Here is a 25853-nt window from a genome sequence, read left to right as displayed (position 1 = left end):
TGCCTGCGGCGCGCGGCGCGTCGAACGGCATTCGTGTCCGGTCCGTCCTACGGTTCACATTGTCACAGTAGTCGCGTCGAGACGTGATTTCGAGATTGTTCGCTAAGTAAATGCGAATCGAGTCATTGTTACGCGGTCCTATTTTCAGTACTTTAATCGAGTCTCAGATTCAATAATCTCTTGCGTTGTTTGAGGGACGAATCGCTTTGTATTTCGACGGATGTATTCAAGTACAGACCGCTGGACTCGAGACAGAGAAAGAGAGATCGTCACGTACGCCCCGTCGATGTTCAACATAAGGGACGGCGGCCATTACAATCAAACTGTGAAGGATCTTTCAGGATCCAGCGATGCCGAGAGACGGTATCACAGAGGGCCAGTGTAATCAAACTGTGAAGAATCGTTCATGATCCAACGATGCCTAGAGACGGTATCACAGAAGTTTGGTCGGAATGATCACCATTATAAGAACGAAAGCGTGACGATTGGATGATTCAGGTAACGTTTATACTTTCATTCTGTATTGAGGGCTGAAACTTAGCCCTTCAATGAGCTCGCTAGATCTACATCTAGCACAGGGGAAAAGGATTCAATATCCTTTTCATATTTCAGACGCACGAGTCAGTGAAACAGGGACTCTTCCTTAACGAAATAAAGTCGGCCATTCTTTTCTTAACACCGTGTAGCGATAACGATACTGAGCTCAGATTAACGTATTTTCAGTTCTTTATTGTGAGATTGCAATCTTCCTTATTATTACTCGATTTCTGTACGAATCGCTTGATTTCAAGATATTAAATACTAATTATAAGTTATAAAGTATATCGAACAAAGCTCTGCTGTTCTAGCGTGTTATATATGACAATTCATACTATTTCGATTACTTGCGTTTACTATGTAAAATAATTATCAGCGTACATTAAGATTACATAGATTTTGCGTTCAATATTAATATTCTGTTCTTTGCGACCTACTACATATATTTTCGTGCGTTGATTTTGAATTGGTGTGTCAATAACAATAAGTAAGTGCCTTTAGATTTTGGATTCCTACGTAATCAAAAGTTCTTAGTTATTATTTCATCGTTTATACGTAAACCTTTAGCTTTCAGAAGGAGATAATCTTTGAAAAGAGAAACGCTTTTATATTCTTAACAAAAGAAAGAGAGAGTTGACACACTAATTTAATACGAAAATATTAATTTATCTATTGATGAATGTTTTCTTATATATTTGAATATGCATTGAATATTATTCACCTGTGTTTAACAAAAGAGGTTCCTTTCGTTGATATAAAAAGCAAACGTATTATTCTTGACTACGTTAAGTTCCTTTCAGAAAGGAGAAGCAAATATACTACACATTCCTACATGATTTGTTCATACCTGAAGGGAATATTTGTTTCTTTTGAGAAGTATCAAGCTTAACGAGGAAATACAGAAAAATCATAGAAAGGATCTTTCGACATTAATCATTTTCTTTTCTCTTGTATTTATTCACAGCTCGTATTATTGTATAACATTTTGTTCGAACAACACATTCTTTTTGATTGTAAGACAACTACAAATAACCTTGTTGATTTATTGCGAATAGGTACACAATCTCAAGTACAGTCCATCAATTTAGTCTTGTTTACGGCTTCCTCATCAAATCATTTTAACCTAGCTTCTGCGCGAGTTAGTACTATTTCTAAACACTGTTGTTGTATGTATAAACAATGTATATTAATATACATGTAGGACCTTGTTTCGCTCTGTAAGTAGAGACAAAATGGAGTGAATCGAAGCCAGGTTCACTCCACCTCATCCCGGCCTGCTTATTGGGATCTGACATTTGTCGCCATGACATTTGGTGGTCGAAAGTGAAAGCACTGGAAGATACACAGATCTCGTGGCATTGACGTGCAAAACTGTGTTCCGATGGACGCCATATTGGTTAAGCTCCGCCTCTATGTCAGATCCCAATAGGGCAAAACCACGGTCGTATACACAGGTCTGGCAACTCGGGCCGAATTTTAGTGGTGGGGGTAGCACACTTATTGAAGCAGGTTTTTTAATTTATGATATCTCCACCACATGTCGCTACTATCTAGTATACAGCCGCCATCACGGTCGTACCACAGTCCACGACCGTAGCCGCCGTTATATTATTATATGTTCAGTGGTTCAATGCACGGTCGTGTGTTGTGTCACGTATATAGCCGCTGAGTTAATAATTTTGAAAAATATAATCTGTGTGCCTACGTCGTTTATTCACTTGCTCACCACCTTCGCTAGCATTATCTCCTTGCTACGCTGAATTGGGCCCGGAACGCCGTCTAATAATCGTCATAATAACCGTCATAATAACGACGTAACCTATAACGACGCTATTGCTGCTGTGGCTGGCCGTCTCCCTCGGCATTTGCATCATCATCGACCTTTCCTTCGCCTTACTCGTAACCTGTGCTCGTAACCCTCCTGACGTCCGCGTGATCTACGATTCTGCGGTCGATCATTGCCGCGTCTCGGATACACCCAGTGGATACCGCGATATCTGCGACGTTTGTTCGCGGCATAGGGTGAACTTTTTATCTTTAGTTACAATTAGTAGTGCGAGTAAAATAGTGCGAGTTACAATTGTCAAAGTTCATTAATAACTTTTAACCTTAGATTAAGTCACTTTTCGAGCGATTAATATTCTGCTGTAATTGAAACAATTCCGAAATTGATTTTGTTAAAATTAAACGTTGCTTATTTTGATACAAGTACTTGAATCGCCTTTAAAATTGTTTATTTTTGTCAAACTAATTTCTTTGTTTATTCCTTGTCATTTGAAAGTTTGTCTATTCTTTTTCTAAATTAAATTTTTTTATTACCTTTTATATACACTATGCTAATAAGGGAAGACATTTTACAATGTTGAAATAATCCAAACTGATACAAATAATAACATTTAAAAATTACTTTAAAATTTATTTTAAAAAAGAAAAAAATGTTTTCATTAGAGAGTATTAAAAGGTTAGACATAAATGTACAGAAGAAAATTATTTTTAAAAGGCTTAAGTACTTGTATAAATAAATATTAAAACTGCAAAATTCGATTTTATAATTATTTTAACACAGTAACATTATGTTGAGCAACTGCATATTAAAATATATTCACAAGAAATTAAATGTTAGTGCCTATATTGGACTTATAAATATCTACAATAATGACTTACTTATTTCTAATATGCGATTTGCAAAAGTGATGACTTTAAATAGAATATAGTGACGAAATGTGATCTTTGTGATAAGCGCTTGCATTTAAAAAAAATTCATTGAAATCGATACAATGTAATAGGAAATATTTAAAAATTTTTTGCTGTTACTCATACGCATAAGTAAAATTAAATTATTTATAGTGAAAATAACGAGTAATACAATGTACGAATATATTAAAATTATTTGATGCATTTCTTATTTGAAATAGGGATGATACCTGTATAAAAGCTGTGAAAATTGATTCCTGCAGTCGAGCTTCAGTACCGAACGCGGCAACGAAACTGATAGATATAAAAACTCGTGGTGGCTTGATTTACGCCAATCTTAAATTTTTTAATCTCATCCGTCACGTAGAAGCATGCTTCGCAAAATATGCATATCATGTAGATGTTTTTGAGTTAACGTTCGATGAAGTTATTAAACTTATGATTTTACGTTTCCGTGCAAAGAGCACGCTTCTGACATACTATCCTTTGCATTAGTCTATTACATTCGGTTAAGGATGAGGCAACACGCTCATCAACAAAACTTAAAATTAAGTAAAAAATTTGTTGTGAAAAAAAAGCTGTCAAAATTGACGAATGAATAAACTGCTCTTTATATAATAATGTTATATTGTACTTTTTTCTTTACCATGTAAACCTGAAATGTGTTTTTTTTTCAAATCTGATACAATTTAAACATTATTCATGAGTGAATAATGTTAAAATTGTATCAATGATTCATCCGGAATCGGACACTAATATCATCAAAATGTCTCATGCCGTAGCTAAAGACACTCGACTAAACGTTATTTAAAATCACGGTATAATAAGACTCGGTCATATTTATCATGCTCGCCTGCATGTACAACGAATTTATTTCCTGCCAGTCAGCATCGCGTTCTTTATTTGTCTCGTTATAACCGTACTTAAATTTGGCGCGTTTTGTAATTCATTGTCTGGCCGCCGCTGTCGTTGCGATCTAGTAGCCCGACTAGCTTCAATAAGTGAGTCACCCCCCACCACCGGAGTTGCCAGACCTGTGTATACGACCGTGGGCAAAACAAGATTTATTTTTGTACAATTCGTGTTTTCAATTTTTCACGCAAACCGAAGAATCCACCCCCACCCACCTCTGCGTACGGGGAAGGGGCGGTAGCACCGCCTACATGTGTACTGTCAATACGCACATATCAATAAATTACTTCCCTTAGCACTGACACAATCTGTTATACTTCTCAAACTTTTTTCTTCATAATTTTTAAATAAGCAATGACCGCCGATTAAGTTACAAGAAAAAGTTACTCATTGTCAGAGTCATGTCCTTGACAACATATGTTAAGTTCAAAGTCATCGACGTGGTGTCCCCTAAAGTGAATAATTAGCGAAATCGTTCTCGGACGGTGCTAGTGTGATAGTTGAACGAGGAATACTTTGAGAGATGCTAGTATTGAGAGAAATGATGGAAAAATCGAACATTTATGTGGTACAGTTGCACTCATTAAGGTGGTTGGGTAAAAAATAATAAAAATCCAGATTTTCTTTAAACTTGCAGCAAAACTAATTTAGATATTAATAGATGTATGTGTGTTAAATTTGGGTTTGATTTACCGTATAATTTCCGAGATATGATTAAAGTTGACTGCCCAGGTAGCAAGATGACGTCTAAAGACGTCTGAATGACGTTAGAAAACGTCATAAGACGTAATTAATATGTCATTTGACATCACTCTGCTACCTGGGTGTATTTAACATTGCGTTTATGGCCGCTGAAGTAGAAAAACTAATACTTGAACATGTATATTTGTCAATATAGCAAAAAATCTAAAATAAAGATAAAAACAAAAAATGTGTACATATCTAAGTGCATTGATATATTATAAAACGAAAACAAAAATAATATTAATAAACTATTACATCATATATTGACGCAAATGTTTTTGTGTATGTCTCTCTCGTCTCGTGCATAGTACGCATGCAAAAAAGTAGATATTCGTAAATATATTTTTTTCTTTTAATTTAGGGGCATTAGAAACACGAGTTTCGTGCACAGTTTTAATTCTTCGACTCTTCACGTTTCGAAAAAAATGGTAAAGGAATTATGAAAATATGAAGATATAGAAAAAAAGTGTGCAAGTAGAAACTTGCACATTGCTTCCTCATAGTTTTTAAATGTGCAAGTAGAAACTTGTACATTGCTTTCTCATAGTTTTTAAGTATGCAAGTGGAAACTTGTACATTGCTTTCTCATAGTTTTTAAGCGTGCAAGTGGAAACTTGTACATTGCTTTCTCATAGTTTTTAAGTGTGCAAGTAGAAACTTGCACATTGTTTTCTTATAGTTTTTAAGTGTGCAAGTAGAAACCTGTACATTGCTTCCTCTATGAGGATATTTATTAATTTGGCTTCCTCATAGAGGAAGCAATGTACAGGTTTCTACTTGCACACTTAAAAACTATAAGAAAGCAATGTGCAAGTTTCTACTTGCTCACTTAAACAAGTTTCTACTTGCACACTTAAAAACTCCCAAGAAAAAATGATTAGATATAATCACATATGATTATATAAAATCGACATTAGATATAATTAGATATAAAAAATGGCCCGATATAATTGTATATAATTATATATAACCACATATAATTATATAACCATATATGGTTATATATAATTGTATGTGGTTATATCTAATTATATTTAATGTTGATTTTATATATAATCATATGTGATTATATCTAACATAATAAATATTTTATATATATTAAAAAAGAATTCTGTTAACTTCGATTAAGGAATAAAGCATTGATAAATTAAGTGTATATTTTTTTCAAAAGCCAGAATTAAAAGTGAAATGATTTACATATAACATGGCGCTGGTTGGCGTGAGATACTGCCGTGTCTCTTATGATACCATTCTTATACCATTGTTTGTCAAATTTTAAATACGAGAAATAAATCCTATCGGATGCCATCTATCGGATAATCCGAATTTAAGTTTATATATGGCTATATATAATCATATATAATCTACATGGATAAATGCTTAATTCTTACATATATATATATATATATATATATATATATTTTATATATAAATTATATGAACTTATATATAATCATGTCAAAATGTATGTGAAACTTTATATATATATATATATATATATATATATATTTTAATAGGATTCGTTTCTCGTATTTAAAATTTGACGGACAGTGGTATAAAAACGGTATCAAGAGACACGGCACTATCTCATGTCAAGCAGTGCCAAGTTGTAATATATGCATGATGCACTAGCTGAATAAAGCCAAAATACATGAAAATAAATTATATTCTTTATAAAACACTATATACCCATGGTTATTAGTATATATAATTATGAATTTTACTAATAATATTAATTGTTAAATATTACGCTGAAAGTTTGCCAAGTTCCATACGCACACATTACCTGCAGTATTATTTTATAATATTACTGAATTATATAATATTATGTAACAAATTTTTGAATTTAATATTTGTAATAATATAAAAACGATTACAATAAATGTTTAAATTTAGGATTATAAATATCTGCAGCATATATGATGACTTGCGAATCTATATCTATACAGATATAGTGCTATATCTGGTTATACATAGGACAAGATTAGTAACATTAATATATCTGGCTATATATGACTTCATATATAGTTGTATATAATGCTATATCTAGTTATATGTAGGGTGCACTACTCATATATCATTATATCTGGCTTCACATACATTTATATACGATTAGATATGGTGCTATATCTGGTTGTACATAGGACAAGATTAGTCACATTAATATATCTGGCTATATATGACTGCATATATAGTTGTATATAATACTATATCTAGTTATATGTCGGGTGCAGTACTCATATATCATCATATCTAGCTTCACATACATTTATATACGATTAAATATGGTGCTATATCTGGTTGTATATAGCGCCAGATTAGTCACATTAATATATCTGGCTATATATGACTGCATATATAGTTGTATATAATACTATATCTAGTTATATGTCGGGTGCAGTACTCATATATCATCATATCTAGCTTCACATACATTTATATACGATTAGATATGGTGCTATATCTGGTTGTATATAGCGCCAGATTAGTCACATTAATATATCTGGCTATATATGACTGCATATATAGTTGTATATAATACTATATCTAGTTATATGTAGAGTGCACTACTCACATATCATTATATCTGGCTTCACATAAAATTATATACATTTATATACAAGTAGATATGGTGCTATATCTGGTTGTATGTGGGACCACTGATTGCACATGTGGCCATGTATAATTAGATATGACCCCACATAAAAACATATATAATTATATATAATTATATATATACCAGATATAATTATATATGATTATATCTAATCATTTTTTCCCGGGCTATGAGAAAGCAATGTACAAGTTTCCACTTGCACATTTAAAAACTATGAGGAAGCAATGTATTAGGTTGGCAACTAAGTTCCCGCCGTTTTTTTAAATTTTAACATTCCGCATGTCATTAAATGTTTTTGGCATAATGTTTTAAATCATTCGAGGTTCAGAAGTGTGAAGCATGGGTTCCGCATGCTTTAAGTGACAACAACAAAAATCAACGAGCCACAATCTCTGCTGGTTTGCTTGCTCGTCACCGCTCAACTCATGGACACAAGCAACGATTTCTTTACCGAATCGTTACTGGCGACGAAAAATGGTGCCTGTACATTAATATGAAGCAGCGCAAGCAACGGCTTAGCCCCGGTAAACAAGCGACACTGAGCGTGAAACAAGATCTTCATCCGCGTAAAACGATGTTGTGCGTATGGTGGGACTGGGAAGGGATTATCCATTACGAATTGCTTGAACGGAACCAAACGCGGAACTCTATGTTCAACAAATGGAACGACTCAACACGGCTATTCAAGAGAAAAAACCTAATCGGCAGCATGGAGTTCTTCAGCCATGCGTTTGAATGGCTTACTTGGTCATATTGGCGACATGAGGGCGGGCGTTGTCGTGCAGCAAAAAAACTCCATGCTGCCGATTAGGTCTTTTCTCTTGAATAGCCGTGTTGAGTCGTTCCATTTGTTGAACATAGAGTTCCGCGTTGACTGTTTGGTTCCATTCAAGCAATTCGTAATGGATAATCCCTTCCCAGTCTCACCATACGCACAACATCGTTTTACGCGGATGAACATCTTGTTTCACGCGCGGTGTCGCTTGTTTACCGGGGCTAAGCCATTGCTTGCGCTGCTTCATATTAATGTACAGGCATTATTTTTCGTCGCCAGTAACGATTCGGTAAAGAAATCGTTGCTTGTGTCCATAAGTTGAGCGGTGACGAGCAAGAAAACCAGCGAAGATTGTGGCTCATTGATTTTTGTTGTTGTCACTTAAAGCATGCGGAACCCATGCTCCACACTTCTGAACCTCGAATGATTTAAAACATTATGCCAAAAACATTTAATGACATGTGGAATGTTCCTCTCTAAAAAAAGGCGTGCAAAGTCGGTACTCGAATATATCGCGTTTATTGTTCCCTCTTTTCCGCGATGCCGATTGGTTCTCTCGCTATGCTTACTTCATGAGCAGCTGTCATTGTATATGTGTGTAATGTTAAAGCTAAATAGCGCGTGCAAAGCGCGCGTCTGTAGTGTCTAGTAACATTAAAAAAAACGGCGGGAACTTATTGTTAGTTGCCAACCTAATACAAGTTTCTACTTGCACATTTAAAAACTATGAGAAAGCAATGTGCAAGTTTTTACTTGCACACTTAAAAACTATGAGGAAGCAATGTGCAAGTTTCTACTTGCACACTTTTTTTTTATGAATAGAGTATCATTTAAGATAGATTGGTGTTGTATTTGGCAATGATCGGTGAAGGGGTTACCAATTTTTGCCTAAAAAATGTACAAGTCATACATGTAATCTTATATATAAGCCATAAGGTATCATTAAAGGAAGGTTGTTTTGAATTTGGCGAAGATTAGTGAAAGGGTTACCGATTTCTGCCTAAAAAATGTATAGGGTAGACCGAGGCAAATCGGATTACTAATTAGCACGATAAAATAGCTCGTTTAAAATAAAACACTAACAAAAATTGTTTTAAAACTTATATTAATCCGATTCGCCTCAATATACCCTAAGTTATTTAATAGATAGAGTATCATTAAAGGAAGATTGTTATTTAATTTGGCGAGAATCGGTAAAGGGATTACCGATTTCTGCTTAAAAAGTGTATAAGATGTACATGTAATCTTATATAGAATATTATTAAAAGAAGGTTGTTTTTAATTTTGCGAGGATCGCTGAGAGGGTTACACCGATTTCTGCTTAAAAAATGTGTAAGTTATTTGATGAATAAAGGATCATTTTTAAGAAAGGTATTGAATTTGGCGAGGATCGGTGAAGGAGTTACCGATTTTTGCTTAAAAGTTACATGTATTAGTTATATATGTAATTTTATATAGAGTATCATTAAAAAGCAGAAAGCGTTACACATTTTTTAAGCAGATATCGGTAACCCTCTCACCGATCCTCGCAAAATTCAAAACGACTTTCTTTTAATAATACTCTATACAAAATTACATGTACATCTTATACACATTTTAAGCAGAAATCGGTAATCCCTTCACCGATCCTCGCCAAATTCACTAACAATCTTCTTTCCGAGGCAAATCGGATCAATATAAGTTTTAAGACAGTTTTGGTTAGTGTTTTTTTTTTCAAACGAGCTATTTTCTCGTGCTAATTAGTAATCCCATTCGCCTCGGTCTACCCTATATATTTTTTAGGCAGAAATCGGTAACCCTTTCACCAATCTTCACGAAATTCAAAACAACCTTTCTTTAATAATACGTTCTACATATAAGATTACATGTATAACTTGTACACTTTTTAGGCAAAAATCGGTAACCCCTTCACCGATCATTGCCAAATTCAACACCAACCTACCTTTAATGATACTCTATCCATAAAAAAAAATTAAGCTCAATATCTCAAAATTTGCGGAAATTAGGGCAATCATGTAGATTCTTTTAGGTAGAAATCGGTAATCCTTTCATTATTAACAATTTTTATTAATTCTATTATATTTTTCAGTTTTTTTTACTCCTATTTCATATATAATTCTTTAAAATTTAGTTAATCAGTTCTTGAGTTAGTGCATTTTTTTTAATCGATAGAGTATCATATAAGGAAGATTGGGATTGAATTTGGCAATGATCGGTAAAGCGGTTTTTTTTAAATAAAATTTTGAATTTTTATAGAAATGTTCGTTTATGCTTTAACTTCCGCAAATTTGGAGATATTGATCTATTTCTAATTTTATTATATTTTTCAGACTTTTCTATCCCTATTTCATATATAATTTTTTAAGATTTGGTTGATTAGACCCAGCTTTATATGCAATTAAAGGTCCATAATTTTGATCGCATATAAAGCTAAGTCTAATCAACCGAATTTAAAAGAATTATATATAAAATAGGGGTAGAAAAGACCGAAGTAAAAATTGTTTTTTGAGTTTTTGATGCCAATGTGTTGCTTATGTTTGAAAACGTCGAAAACTCGTAGAGTATCATTAAAGAATGAAACAGAAAAATGATATGATAGAGGAAGAAAAACGAAAATGTAAAGATGACAGTGGAGATAAACATGAAAAAGAAAAAGAAAAAAAAACGAAAAAGAAAAAGGAAAAGCATGAAAATATCCTAAACTAAAATTTTCAGAGGGCCGTATTAGCATCTTATTTTTTAATGCAATATTACGACGTTTTAAAACACTCTGAACATCTTATTAGGAAAAATAGTATGAACAACTCGTGGAAAGAAGAGTGGTCGATTCTGAATGAGTGTGAAGTTGGTCGCACGAGCGAAGCGAGTTTTCTCACTAGTTGTACAATATACTATTGTATCCAAGCCTATATTATAAGATTATATTAAATATAAACATACAGGATGTTTCTAAATATATGAGAAGTATTGCTGTGGTGGATTCAAGACACAAGAACAATGTAAAAAGTTTATTTCAACATATGTCCTATTTGACCTTCTTTACGAATTATAGTTATGTTTGTACTCCAGTAATGTTGCTGGAGCTGCTTAATGTTATAGGAGATGTTTGAAATAGCTACATTCGGTTTGTATTTGTAAACAGTGCTCAATATTTTCTCAATATTTCCTGATTTTGTTGATTTCATACATTCTATTAAGTTTACTCATTTTAGTTTGTTTTCTTGCTAGAAGCACTTAATAATTCACTGAATAGATTGTGTAAAATCAACAAAATCGGGAAATATTCAGGAGATATTGAGCACTGTTTACAAAAATCAAACCAAATATGGCCATTTCGAGCAACTCCTATAAAGATAAACAGCTGTAAATTACTGGAGCACAAAAATGGTTATAACTTAGAAACAAGATCAAATAGGATATATTTATATAAACTTTCTTCATTGTTTATGTGTCTTGAATCTACCACTGTAATACTTCCCACGTATTTGGAAACACTTTGTATACATATATTTGATCATACACACACATACGCACACGTACACGCACACGCTCATGCGCATACGCACGTTCATAATAATTCACATAAATTAACGATTTTTGTTGTTTTTATTATATTAATAAACTATTTTCATCAAAGTACTTTTTTCACTGAGAAACATCCGATATAACGTAGAATATCTAATATTTTCTAAATTCTGCTTTTTACCTAATGATCTGAACATCTGATCCATTTCTGCCATAAGACTTGGACCAAAATCAAAATTCAACGTCTTATCAAATCTTAATGGACTCTCTTGATTTTCCTCATCACTGATTTCGTGGTATTCGTGGTCAGCTCCAAGAACATCAGTATTACTACCTATATTTGGTGTCATAACTTGCTTGTTCGCGTTGTTGCCTGTAGTCACATGGCATATCTCCGAATTTATATCAGACCAAAAGTTCTCTAAATAAACATATAATATAACATTACATTTTTGAAGTAAACAGAGTTGATATCAAGAAACCTTTAGAGGCCGGGAAAATTTTTTTTTTTTTTATAACTATTTTTTCCTTATTTAACACACCAAATTTTGCCTAAAAACCTCAAATAGCTTGTGTTTTTTGGGTGGTCGATATTTCGACCACCCCCGGCCTCTAAAGGTTAAATATAACTAATATTTGACCAATACGCTTTGTTCTATATAAAAATCCATTTTCTAATTCATACCAATTATACCTATTTAATAAAACTAATTGTAAATATGTTAAACTTTTATGAAATAAATCTGTACATGCAGATATATAAATTCCATTAACAAGTACTTTTGCTTTATAAAAAAGTTATTGTAGTAAAAGATAAATAAATACCATGTTTGCTTTCAATATCTTGTACGCTTCTACTTTCCCTGGCTGATTCTGTATTCATATCTGTGTGTCTTGCGTCCTGATTTGAAATTTGACTAGAATTATCAGTTGCGTCCTCTTGTGGTTTGTATGGCGTTACAACTTGACGGGGCAAATGCGGATACTTTCCACCAAGAAAGCTGATATCACCAAAATATGCTCCATCTAAACCCACATGACCGGTATGCTTCAGATCGCCCTGTGGTGAGGATATCATGTCCGTGCGAATTTTTCTACGCTGCGAGGAGTAAGCATTTTTACCATCTCCTCGTGTGAATTCTCCAGGTTTGTTACTAGGCAGATTAGAACCGAGATACGCGATTGTGTGAGCCGGATTAAAGAATCCCGTTTTGCCATTATTTAGAACGCCTTTCCATAAAGTATTGGTGCTACCTTTATCCAGAACTGTGATTATATCACTCTGCCTATAAACGAGTTGGCCAGGTTCGATGCTATCTTGGACTGCTTGCACCTGCTCAGGTTTCAATTCGGGCAATAAATTAATTAAGTCGGCGAATTTGGGCCTTTTCAAAGGTTCATGTTGCCAACATTGTTGCATCAAAGAAAAATATTCTTTTGGACAGCACTCAGGTTGCTCCAATCTTTGAAAATTAGGCTCATCTATCGCTTCAAGAATTTGATGGCCGGTCAGTGCTGCCCAGGGCTGGAAGCCGTAGCTGAACATTTCGTATAATGTTACTCCATACGCCCAAACGTCGCTTGCAGATGTAAATTTCAAATAGGATATACATTCAGGCGCGCACCAGGCGATGGGCAATTTCAAATTGACATTGAAATTTGTCTGGTAGTAATCTTTACCCACCCCTAAAGCACGTGATAACCCAAAATCCGATATCTTAACCTTGTTTTTGGAAAACACAAGGATATTTCTGGCAGCAAGATCACGATGTATTAATCTTTTTGTTTCCAAATATTGCATTCCATCGGCGATTTGCACAGCGAAATCACACAGCGATAAGACCGGAAAACTCGCGCGCAAACTAGGCTCTTTAAGGCATTCCAGCAATGAGCGTAATGGAGCCAATTCCGTCACCAGCATCAGTGAGTTCGTGTCGAGTACGACGCCATACAGTCGTACAATATGCTCGTGATCAATCGAATGCATTATCGCGGCCTCCTTCAAAAATTCTATAGGATTGTTCTGCATCCTCTCGCGCGATAAACATTTAATCGCAACTTGTATTCTTTCTCCATCATTCGTCCATACTCCTTGCTGAACAACACCAAATTCTCCTACCCCAAGTTCCTTATTCACGATAATTGCATCAGCCGGAATCATATGTTTATTGGGAACACGTACTGACGGCTTGTCATGTCTCTCTTCCGGTAACATACCCAGCACACCAGGAGACTGTTCTTCGCGTTTCGGTAGCAGCATTTTCTTAAATTTTGATAGATAATTTTGAGGAAAATGCTTCTGGAAGTATTTCTTTAGACGGCGCATCTCTGGCTTGCTCATCCCTATCGCATTTAAATCATCTTCTGTTACATATTTCAATTGTGCCGTTGTTTGCACTTTCAAGTCTCCTAATAAAAATATATCTTTATTTCATTAAATACATCTTACTAAACAATAAAATAAATAATTGAACAAATTAATATTTAAATATTGGTTATATCATGTATACTACATATATGAGGTGTTTCCCAAATACAAAAAAATTGAAGGGAATATTCCATAGCTTATTTTAAGAAGAAAAGGTTTCATAAACATATGCCCTAAACTACTTCGTTTTCAAAATACAAGATGTCAAAGATGCACGACCCTGGTAGATTTAAAAATGTTTTATCAGAAAATGGTTCTTAAGTATCCCAACAATAGTACCCCAACTATTTTAAATACTTGTGCAAACGTAAAAGCTCCAAGGAGATGTCTACACAAGTATTTAAAAAAGTTAGGGTACTATTGTGTGCAACAGAATATTCTTGAGATCAAATTAAGTCAAAAAGTCCTGTACCACTTTTTCCTTCAACAAATAACCATCGAGATATCGTAAGCTAAATATTGAAAAAGTTACTAAGTTTTCCTTAAATATCTAAAAAAATATTAGGCAAATAAAAAAATGTTTCAGACAAAAGTTGTTCAAATTAATTAGTAGAAAAAGATAATATAACAAAAAATAAAGGTTATTATTTATAAAATTTAACTTGAACTCTACTGGGCCCAACACGGGCCCCCGGACCCAAAATTTAATAAGATTGTCTATTGGCCCTCTTTGAACATCCTCCAACTTTTATCTAAAACATTTTTCCTATAAACCAATACTTTCTGAGATAATTGGCCGTTTCGGAACTTTTGGTACATATGGTATGATAAGTGTATATGAGCAATTGTGCATGCGCTCATGTGGCATTTCTAGGCATTTCTAGAGATCCTATAGTGTAACAGAGATTCGCCAATGATCACGTGATCGTGAAATTACGCTGATTGGTCAAAGTAAACTGTGTTTATGCAGCTGCTGCTATATTGAATTTTATATAGCGACAAAGTGTGTGTTGTTGTGGGGGGGGGGGGGTTCAGGCGTCCTCGGATGAGGACTATTACGGTGCTTTAGACCCTAGGGTAATTAGCACAATAAAGCTAAACCAAAATTAATGTTTTCCTCTAGGGATCAGATGACTTTGTCAATGTGTTTTAAAAACTTAAAAATAATAAATAAAATATTCCAATTCTTCGAATTAATGAGACGACATAGATCTATTTCTTCCAGATAGCCCTCTGCTCTTAATTCCACGTCCATATCAATCCTACGAGCGTCATACTTATGGCATCTTGTTAGTATATGTTGCAAATCTTCCTTCTCATATCCGCATTTACATCTTTCATCGTCAACATAACCTTTCCTCTTCAAAGACGCTCCGAGGTTATAATGATTGGCCCTCAATCTGAAGGGTGACAAAGTATCTCTCTGCATTAACCTTTCTCACCGCTTGTCTATCGTAAAAATTCTTAAAGTAAAAAGCACCCTTGTACGCGGAATCACGGATAATCGATTATTGCGTGGCGTCCCACGTCTCTCTTCTAGCACGCATCATGAGATCCCCCACCGGAATTTCAATGGAGGGATCGGCCTCCTCATTGGCCGCCTCCTTGGCAAGCGCATCGGCCATCTCGTTGCCCGCGATCCCGATGTGAGCGGGAATCCACACCAAAACGACATTCTTGCCATACACACATTCTAGTTCATATATTAATATTCTAGCTTCTGTAATATATTTATTCTTATGTACATTAAGGTGATTATTATATATAGTCTGTAAAACAGATTTGCAATCCGAAAAAATGACAATATCTTTGTTTCTGTCTGCATGTTGAGTCTTCATTAGTTGTAGGGCAGATTTAACTGCAAAAGCCTCCGCCATATATGAGGAACACTGATAGTGTAGACTCATCTTATACGCTGTTTCTTGATCACAGATAATTATACTGGCTCCAGTAAATCTTGAATTCTCGTTGTATGATCCGTCCGTAAAAATAATTTCCGGGGTATCACTCAAACAGTACAGATCTATCACCTTTCGAACCAGAGCTCGGTCCGAGAATCCCTCGCTTTTTCTCTCTCTGCCAATTGCATGGTTTACCTTGAGTCTGAATGTATGCGCTTTGTATGCACCCTGGAAGATTTCAAATTTTCTGGAAGGGCCGATTGCGGCTATGTATGTACGTGTCCCTCTCCATATCTCCGAGAGAAGAGACATTCTGTACTGTGGCTGACGAAATCTGACGTAGCACTCACGATCCAAGAGTCGCTGCAACTTGTCACAAAGTCCGTTTCGATTGTATGCAATAGCCTTGTTTACAAAGTTGCGTCCAAGAAGCGCAGCACGGTCCTTCAGCAGCCTCACTTTAGCCTCCGCTATAATAACATTATTTGGTGTACTATTTTTGTACCCGAGGGCAGTACAAATGCCCAAATACTGTGATCTTTCCATCTTCAACTGCAACGCTGCGTCCTTGGGGAAATAGACGCTTCGTCCGGAAATGGAAGCTTCTTCCATAGTCCGTGATGGATCTTACCAAGCTCTTGTACAACATGAGGGCCGTGTTGACCTCCATACCCTTGAATACTTTACATAGGTATTTAATAACAGAGTTAGCTCGGTTTACCTTGCCTCTGACTTCTGTAACCTGTCGATCAAACTTCAAACTGTTGTCCAGCCAAATGCCCAAGAACTTGGCACCGCCGCAATTGTACACCTCGCAGTCACCCAAACGGATACTAAGGTTTCTATCCATGAAGCCACTCTTAGAAAATTCTACCAGTACGGACTTCTTTGGCGCCAAATCGAGATCAATCTCGCGCAGCCGCGCAGCAACAATATCCACGGCCCGATAGAGCGGTTCGGGCCGGATATGTAGAGCCCCACATCATCAGCAAATTCTACTGCCTCGACACCCTCAGGGAGGTCGGCACAAAGGCCCTGCGTGAACAGGGAATATAGTACAGGACTAAGAACAGCACCTTGCGGGAGTCCCTTGTAGACGAATCAAATTATAAATTCCCGAGAATTGATAATAAAACGTACTTTTCTCCGATATAGCCAGTTACAAATAAACCTGACGATACCGAAGGGACAATTAAGCGCTATTAACTTGTCCATCATTATGCGGAAGTCGACGCAGTCGTAGGCAACCGCCACGTCGAGAAAGAACGCAAGGGTATATTCCCCGGCACAAACAGAGGCCCTGATGTCCGACACAATTCTTGTCAAATTATCCGCGCAGGATCTGCCCCTACAAAAACCGGTCTGAGAGGCACTGAATTTCTCCTTCTTCTCCGCCCACCAGATAAGCCTCTCATTGATCATCCTTTCCATTACTTTACCGATGCACGACGAAAGAGAAATGGGGCGCACCTTTTCACTTCCCGCTTTGTCAATAAATATTACCTGGTAGTCCAGCCACTCCGCGGGCAACGAACCCGATGACCAGACCACATTGAAGAGCTCGAGAAGACACACCTTAGCGGGCTCCGGCAGGAGCCTGATCATCCTATATTCAATACCATCCAGACCAGGTGAAGAGTCCTTCTTGATCATTTCAATTGCTCTATTCAGCTCGGATCGATCAAACGGAGCGTCCAGCTCATCGTCGGGACATCCACCGTCAGAGTTCATATTAGGGTCCGTCCCCACATACGGGGGAGCCAGTCCGTCAATGGAGGATTTAATTACCTTCTCTCTGTTCTTCGTAGGCCAGGCATGCCAATCCAGGTTCTTTCTGGCATTCTTGAGGATGCGCATCGTGCTCCACACATAGCTGAGACTTGTAAACCGGTTAATATCGCTGCAAAATCTCTCAAAACTCGCTCTCTTCTTTGCCTTAAAAGTCCGCCTGGCCAGCGCCCTGGTTCTCTTGTACTCGACCCAATCATAGAGACTTCTAGTCCTCTTCCAAACAGCAAAAGCAGATTTTCTGCTCCGAATCACCTCGTCACACTCTAAATCCCACCACTTATGCGATCTCTTACGCCTGTCGGAGTCGTCCGGGGGAGGTCCGGGATCCTCGAGTCGTCTGCCCGACGCAACAGAGACAGATCTCCTTAATATTTCCACAAAGCAATCGTAATACCTCTCCAGGTCAGTCCTGAACAGCTCACAATGCGGAAGAAGGGAAACCACGACCTCGTTCTCCACCAGCATACCAAACCGCGACCAATCCGTCTTTTTGGTAGACAATCTATTAGTGATCTTTCTATATATTTAAGGGCAAACGTCAAAGGAGAAAGATATAGGGAAATGGTCGCTGTCCTATGTCTCTTCTAATTGCCGATATGATACTCTATCGACAATGTCCCCCGAACCGAACATGAGATCCAGGTTGGAGTCACGCTGGCCGAGAGAGCCCCGGCGCGACATAGTATCCGTATTTATGCATATAAGGTCCTCGTCGCCCATCACCTCATACAGCAGGTCACCCTTGTCTTTTGTAGTTGGGCAATTCCAGACAACGTTGTGGGCATTTATGTCTCCCAATATAATCGAGAGATTGTTACTCCTGATTGTCTGAAAAACGGGCAAAAGATCACGTCTCGACATAGGTTCCTTCGGATGTCTGTACATAGCAATTATGTTCATATTTTTGTTCAAGTTTTTGGTCCGCACGTCGATAACATCGTAACCCACCGACAAAGGCCCTAAGATCGGAAGGACCTCAAAATCCAAGTGATCCCGAAGGGAGATTGACATCCCCCCCCACTACCAAGGCGGTTGTTGCTGTTAACTGTCTTAAAATTGGAGAAAAAGACCCGAGCGTCCGGCCCATTGAGACCCGAGCATCTGGTCTTAGTCAAAACGACAATATCGTACTCTAAAACGTGCTTTGTGAGCTCATCTCTACTCGTCCAATAACCCCGACAAGAAGGTTGAATTATACCACAGGGAGGATCCTAGGCCTCCCTTGCCTGACCGGAATCTTTTCTAAATCCTTGTTTCTGTTAATATCACAACTCGTCGATATACAATCCGCTCCACCGCCATCCGATCCGTCCCGTTCATCAGGATGCACAAGAGCACTAATAAGAATTTCACTTGCCTCCGGGAATCTCTGCAGGAGCTGCAGAATACTATTGAGTACCTCACCCACTAGGTCGCGTAAAGGGTCCGAGTCAACGCGATCCTCCGAGTCCCTCCTGACAACCTGCGCCCAGGAGGCTCCATTATGTGCCGCTCGCAGGGCAATGCCCCTCTTGTCCTTAGTTATCTGCCCAGCATTATTATCAAATTGAGCATAATAATTCCCAATGTGACTCGGAGTCCTGACAGGAGGTCTTCCAGACCTACGTGGTCGACTGCCCTCCGCTTTCGTATGCCTTAAGCCACTTGAAGCAGGCATTCGCGTTACTTCTCCCGGTTCCGCAGCACTACTCTGCGGCTCTGTTCTCCTGGGTAATACTGGCCAAGTCTTGGGTTCCCTAAAAACATCATCTGAGGCCTCTCAGAGGTGGCACTCCCCTCTACCAACCTTGCCACCCTATGGAATGAAATATTGTAGTGAGCCATAGCAATGTTAATATTCTTGTTTTTTTCAAACACTGGGCATCCTCTGTATGTAGACTTATGGGTGCCCTTACAATTATACGGCATAACGGTTTGTTGCAGCGCCCATGGGATTTATCACCACAGACGATACACCGCGTTTCACTCTTACAAGCTATCTTAGAGTGGCCAAATCTAAAACAATTATAGCACTGGCGAGTGGGCGGTACATACGGTCTAACTTTCAATCCCACGCTGTTACCAAAGATCTTAAGATCTCGTGTCTTATTAGCCTTAAATGTAATGATAATATTGTCCGTGTTGACTAGCATCAATTTCTGCTGCTCAGGGTCCCATCTTCACCGGAGCATCCTATCTAATCTGAGTATACCAGATTTATCCTGAATCACATCCCACAAGGCCGGGATACTCGCGGACAAGTCCGAGATAACCCCCTTACATATAACAGCACGTTGCTCCAAAAAAACCGTGAGTTTCGGCTGTTTACTATTTCCTATAATGTCTAATGCAGAATTAGCGTCAAAAATTAAAATTCTTAAATTCTATTTCGGCTGAAAAATGATTAATTATTTCCAGCGTTGTCGGAAAAATATGCAATTCATTAAGGAGCATCCACATCTTAATACGATTCCTACCTTTTATTGTGGTGGAATGGACGAGGGGGAGGCGAATAGTAATCTTAGCAATTCCCTTATGATCGTCATCGTATCTCGCAAATCTTTGCACATCAATATTATTACCAGGAACGCATTTTCTCAACATGGGATCGCAAACAATGTACGTCTCTTTGTCCGGCACCGAGGGAACGTTCACACTATTTACACATGGCGTACTCATGTCGTGCACGTGATTATCTACAGGTGGTTGCGTGCAATAACCATAATGTTACCACTACTCAAGATCGTTTTATTTATAAAAAGATCACGATCTCTAGTTTCATCTAAATTCGCGGAGATATTATCCTCCATCTCCACTTCAACTACATTAACAGCATCGACGGTTATTAGATCGCTTCGCTCACGTACAGCCCCTTCGCTCTGAGAATTTTGCTGTTGGATTTCTCTGCATGCTCGGTCCGCATCCAAATCCGACATCCCTAATCCCTGTGAGAATTTATCAAATTCCAGCTCAGTCGTGTCGGTACGCTGCTTCTTGCTCGAATTATTCGCCAAGTCATCATCAGAGGACAGAGGGCTATCACGTGGGCGTCTCGTGGTCGAATCCGTTGAATTCATGAGATAATGAAATCCTTTGTCTAAGGAAAAAGTAGAACGTTGCTGCTCCCCCTCCGAAGGGGAAGCAAAACTAATCAAGGATAATTAGCCCTCCCGAATAAGGACCTCGTGTTACTACCCCCCCGGCGTGCAACTCAGAATCAAAGGGTCAGTATAAACTCGCGACAATCAACACCAGCAACAGGCAAAGACGTCCGTCTCGTACGGTGACTCAAGCCGAACTCCTGTGTGTTGTTGTATTCTTGTAGAGGTTAGTACATTTTACTTCGACGTCTTTTTATTATTTATAGACTTTTACTTAATGAATTATTTTTATTACATTATTAAATGCTTTGCATTAATTGTGGCATATTCTTTGCACAGAATTTAGCCTCGCTATACCAACTAATTGTACTGCAAATCGCTGTACCAACAATAGTAACAAGGGTTACGCAGTATTTAATTTTCCATCTAACGAAGACGTTCGGAAAAAATGGATAACAGCTCTTGGAAGGAGCTCCGATTGGCGACCCACAGCTTCTCAAAGAATTTGTGAGGTGAGTGAGAGAAATTAATTTCTATTAGTTTAATTTGAGCTGTAATAGAACTTTTAATAACTAGTGTTTCTAATCTACATTTGTCCTATTTCTCAATCTGTAATATTTTTTTATATTTCAGGTTTATTTCAATTCAAACGATGTAGAGTTTGTTGCTGGACGGAAACAATTACATAAAAATGCCATACCGTGTCACTTCTGTATGTGCCCGTATGATAAGAAGCCAAATTAAAAAAATCAACTAAGAAAGAAGTCCACGAAGTCACTTGAAACTGCAGATCATGCGTATTGTTCGGAAAGTCCAGCAAAGAAGTCTTTACCTCTGCAGCTCCGCTCTATTAATAATACTTTACCACACATTTATGTGTCTGAACACAATTATTTTGCTCACACTGGGAAGAAGAATAAGAAGTATTTTGTAAAAAAAGTGTCTAATGATGCAAAGAAAAAATTGGGCTTGGTAAATACTGAAAGAAATACACATGCTGATCACTGCTCATTATTGAGGAGTCCGATTTCTATGGAGCAATTACGGATAGAATCAAATAATGGAAATAATATGATTTTGTAACATAATTTTGAACTGATATAAAATAAAATACATAGGTACTTAATAAAAAAATGTTTATTTTTTATTTCACCAAAATCCTATTAATAATGCAGCTATTTAACGTTTACAGAGAAATTGCGCAACATGGGGAATCTTCTTAATAACATAGTTCAAATAATATACTTAATAATATATGCCATTTGAAATTAATTATAATATATCACTCTCAAAAATAGGAATTAAAATTATAGAAATATCACAGAAGTGTGAGGAACAATATATCCATTTAAAACAAGTTGCACAACATGGAATCTACTTAGACAATAATATACTTAATAATATATGTACCTAATTTAAAATCTAAATAACTCAAAAATAAAAACTTTTTTGGCATAATATCACAAAAATGTGAAGAATAATATATTCATTTACAATAAAAAAATTGCACAATATGGATTTACTTAATATTATATGTTTGGTACTCGCGTGTATATATATATATATATATATATATATTGGTTGTATATAATGCTCTGTATATAGTTGCATATTGATGTTGGCGTCCTTAGTATTAGCCCTGTACATTGGTAATTAGCAATTAAGTAGGTACTACGATCGAGTAGTACCGTCGATGAAATCGATTTCGAGTTCGATGACTCGCGCGAAACGTTGGCGGATCGCGACAAATAGTCAATACTCGCGCGACTCACCCGACTCGTGCTGCCCGCCCGCGGGCGGCCCGCCCAATTATTGGAACCATTGGTACTCGCTCGCGCCGCAATTCGCAGGTGCGCGAGCCGAAGAGTGCCGGAGCACTCACGTTCAGAACATCATCGAGTCAGCACATTTTTTGGACATCGTCGTTTCGACCTTTGATGTGCCTTGCTTGCTTGCCTCGTCTGCCTGCACTATCTTGCTTGCCTATCTCGTGCCTGATTATTGCCTGCTTGCCTTCCCGCTACCACGGAGGATTTGTCAGCCCACTAGGAAGGACGCGAACGACGAGAGAGCACCACCCGAGAGGGCACGGGGCAACAAACAGTGAGTCGTTTTGCTTTTGCTTGCTTTCTTTCGCATTACGTTACATATCGCGAGGGAATTGCCCCTCTGGTCCTTCGAAAACCAGCATAGTTACAGACCAATTCGCGAATCCGGGGAAAGCCTCACATCCCCCCGAGCATTGGTCCTTCGAGCCGGATCATTTTCTTTTCTTCGCGATTAGAGATTACCGCCAACCTTTTGCTCGTGTCATCAATCGACATAGATCTCGTTTGTCCGTCTGGACTTTCCATCGAATAATCGGCGCGTGCACGGTCGCCACGCGTGATATCTCTCGCCCGTTCGTCGCATGGGCACGTTCGCGGCAGGATATTCGCGTGACAGTTTCGCTCGTGCGCGCCATTATCTCGATTCTTCTCGCTAGTCGCTGCATAAGCGTTGCAGCCTAATTAACGGAATAATCGGCGCGTGCATTCTCGTTCAGCGTGATCTCTCTCGTCCGTTCGTCGCGTGGGAACCTTGAGTCGCCTGGGCACGTCGTGGCGAGGAGGCCCGCGTAATTGTAGTTTCGCTTGCGCACGTGCCGTTATTCAATCGCTCCGGCGAAACCGCATAATCGTTGCGGACATTGAATTAACGCGAGATAATCGGCTCGCGCGCCTCTTCGCCCTGCGTGAGATCTTTCGTCCGTTCGCCGTATGGGCATATCGTGACGAAGATAAGCGCGCAATTGTAATTCGCCGGCGCGCGTGTCATTAACCCGATCGATCTCGTAAACAACTGCACATTGCGGTGCAAGCATCTAATTAACAAATCGAAACCATCGAATATTCTAATAGGCGATCGAATATTCCGTGGAATATTCCAGCGCTTTGAATTCTTCGTTCGAGCTCGAGCCGTCCGCCTCTCCCAACCTTGGCGAGCGGCGCGATGTTTTCGCCCCTTTTGGTTGTTTTGCCTTGGAGTTTCAAGTTGAGGCAAGTGAAATTATCGTTAGTTCGCATATTTGTGCACGTGTACAAACACGTTCCTTATTACTGGCTGCCATCACCTGACTGCTCTCGACCTGCCTAACCGAGGCTATCGTGTTGTCATTTGGCTCGCATACGTACCCGCGTGTCTAAATATTACTTTTGCCTTTTCCGATCCTTCAACATGTCGAAAGGATGCAAATCGCGACGCGAACTGTGCGTTCGGCGCATGCGAGAAATACATCAATATTCGATGCTCGCGGTAGACAACGTGGCTATGAGGCCAACCTTTATCGTTCGTTATCCGACGGTAACTCAATTAGTTCAAGATTTCGAGGAGGCTCACCTCCAAGTAATACAGGATGCTACTGATGAAGAATTCGCCATTAAAGACGCGATACGCGACGAGTTTGACAAAATGCGTTTCGCCGTGATAGATTAATCACCTGCTGGAAAAGCTCACTCCTACGCTACGGGAGAAGTTCGAAGCCACCCACATGTCGGTGGAATCACCCCGGTATGATCAGTTGACGAAATTTCTATCGGGATACTGTACGGTCTTCGCGTCGGTATCGGACTCTTCGGCACGGTCGAACACATCAAAATCTCAACCGTCAAAGAAAACCGCGTCGACTACTTCGCTCGTGGTCCAGAGTGCCTCGTGTATTAAATGAAAAGAGCAGCATCAATTAGCTAAATGCACCGGGTTCTTGCAGCTCTCGGCCCAAGAACAGCATAGCTTCGCTCGCGAACAGGGACTTTGTCTGAATTGCCTCCGCGCGGGCCATAATTGGAAGACTTGCCCTAGCTTTTGGACCTGCCGGTCATGTCAGGCGAAGCACCATTCTCTCCTGCATTTCGAGCAGGCTAGCGTCCCGTCTCTCGCGACCGCTCCACGCCGGTCGTCGACACCGCGGCACCGGCGAATACGGGCGGAAACTGACTAGTTCGTATTACGTCGAGACAGAATCGCGCGCCCTTCGCCACACGTGATGTCTCTCGCCCGTTCGTCGCATGGGCACGTTCGCGGCGAAAATATTCGTGTAATTGTAGTTTCGTTTGGACGAGGTCGAGTCCCTACACACTCACCCGTCATCGTGCACCGTCGAGTCATCGCACACTCACGGTGTCTCTCACTACCGCCGTCTTGGCGTCTCACTATTGTTCCTCCCGCTATCACGGAGGGCTTAGGGTCGTCAAACGGCCGGACCTCATTCGGAGGTCACAACTCGCCACGCGTGATGTCTCTCGTCCGTTCGCCGCATGGGCACGTTCGCGGCGAAGATATTTGCGTAATCGTAGTTCGTTTGAACGAGAGCGAGTCCCTACACCCTCGCCCCGTTATCGTGCACCGTCGAGTCATCCCACACTCACGATGTCCGTGGACGCCGCCGTCTTGGCGTGTCGCCACTCGGGTGACGCCGAACGGTAGGACCTCATTACCGCCGTCTCGGCGTGTCGCCAAACGGCCGGACCTCACTCAGAGGTCATAACCGTCGAGTCACCACACACTCACGGTATCTTTGGATATCTCCATGTCTTGGCGTATCACCATGGTTCCTCCCGCTATCACGGAGGGCTTCGGGTGTCGCCAAAAAGCCGGACCTCACTCGGAGGTCATAAACTACCGCTGTCTTGGCGTAGCACCATCGTTTCTCCCGCTATCACGGAGGGCTTTGAGTGTCACCAAACGGCTCATTCGGAGGTCGTAAACGAGTGTCGCTCACACGCGCGCCATTATCTCAATTTGCTTGACAAAACCCTTTATCGCAATCATTCGGGTCGCTTCGCTATCTCGTATCCATTTGGATCAGACCCTCCTATTTTCGTGGATTCTCGGCCGATAGCCGTTAAGGCCCAGTTTCACAAGTGTCGGT

General features: G+C 38.9%; 1 protein-coding gene across 5 annotated transcripts in view; it reads right to left on the bottom strand.

Moving 5' to 3' along the window:
- The window catches only part of Ack-like (activated Cdc42 kinase-like), a 154365-nt gene that overhangs the window by 92541 nt on the left and 35971 nt on the right, over nucleotides 1-25853 (bottom strand). For all 5 annotated transcript variants that reach the window (XM_071781179.1, XM_071781180.1, XM_071781181.1 and 2 more), the window contains exons 3-4: nucleotides 12630-14213; nucleotides 11986-12225 (exon numbers count right to left, since the gene is read on the bottom strand). In XM_071781179.1, the coding sequence (XP_071637280.1) occupies nucleotides 11986-12225; nucleotides 12630-14213 (1824 nt within the window). The remainder of the gene's footprint in view (nucleotides 1-11985; nucleotides 12226-12629; nucleotides 14214-25853) is intronic.

This window comes from Temnothorax longispinosus, chromosome 6 (assembly GCF_030848805.1).
Source record: "Temnothorax longispinosus isolate EJ_2023e chromosome 6, Tlon_JGU_v1, whole genome shotgun sequence".
NCBI lineage: Eukaryota > Metazoa > Arthropoda > Insecta > Hymenoptera > Formicidae > Temnothorax > Temnothorax longispinosus.
Note: the sequence above shows the minus strand (reverse complement) of the source record. Positions and strands in the feature narration are given on the sequence as shown.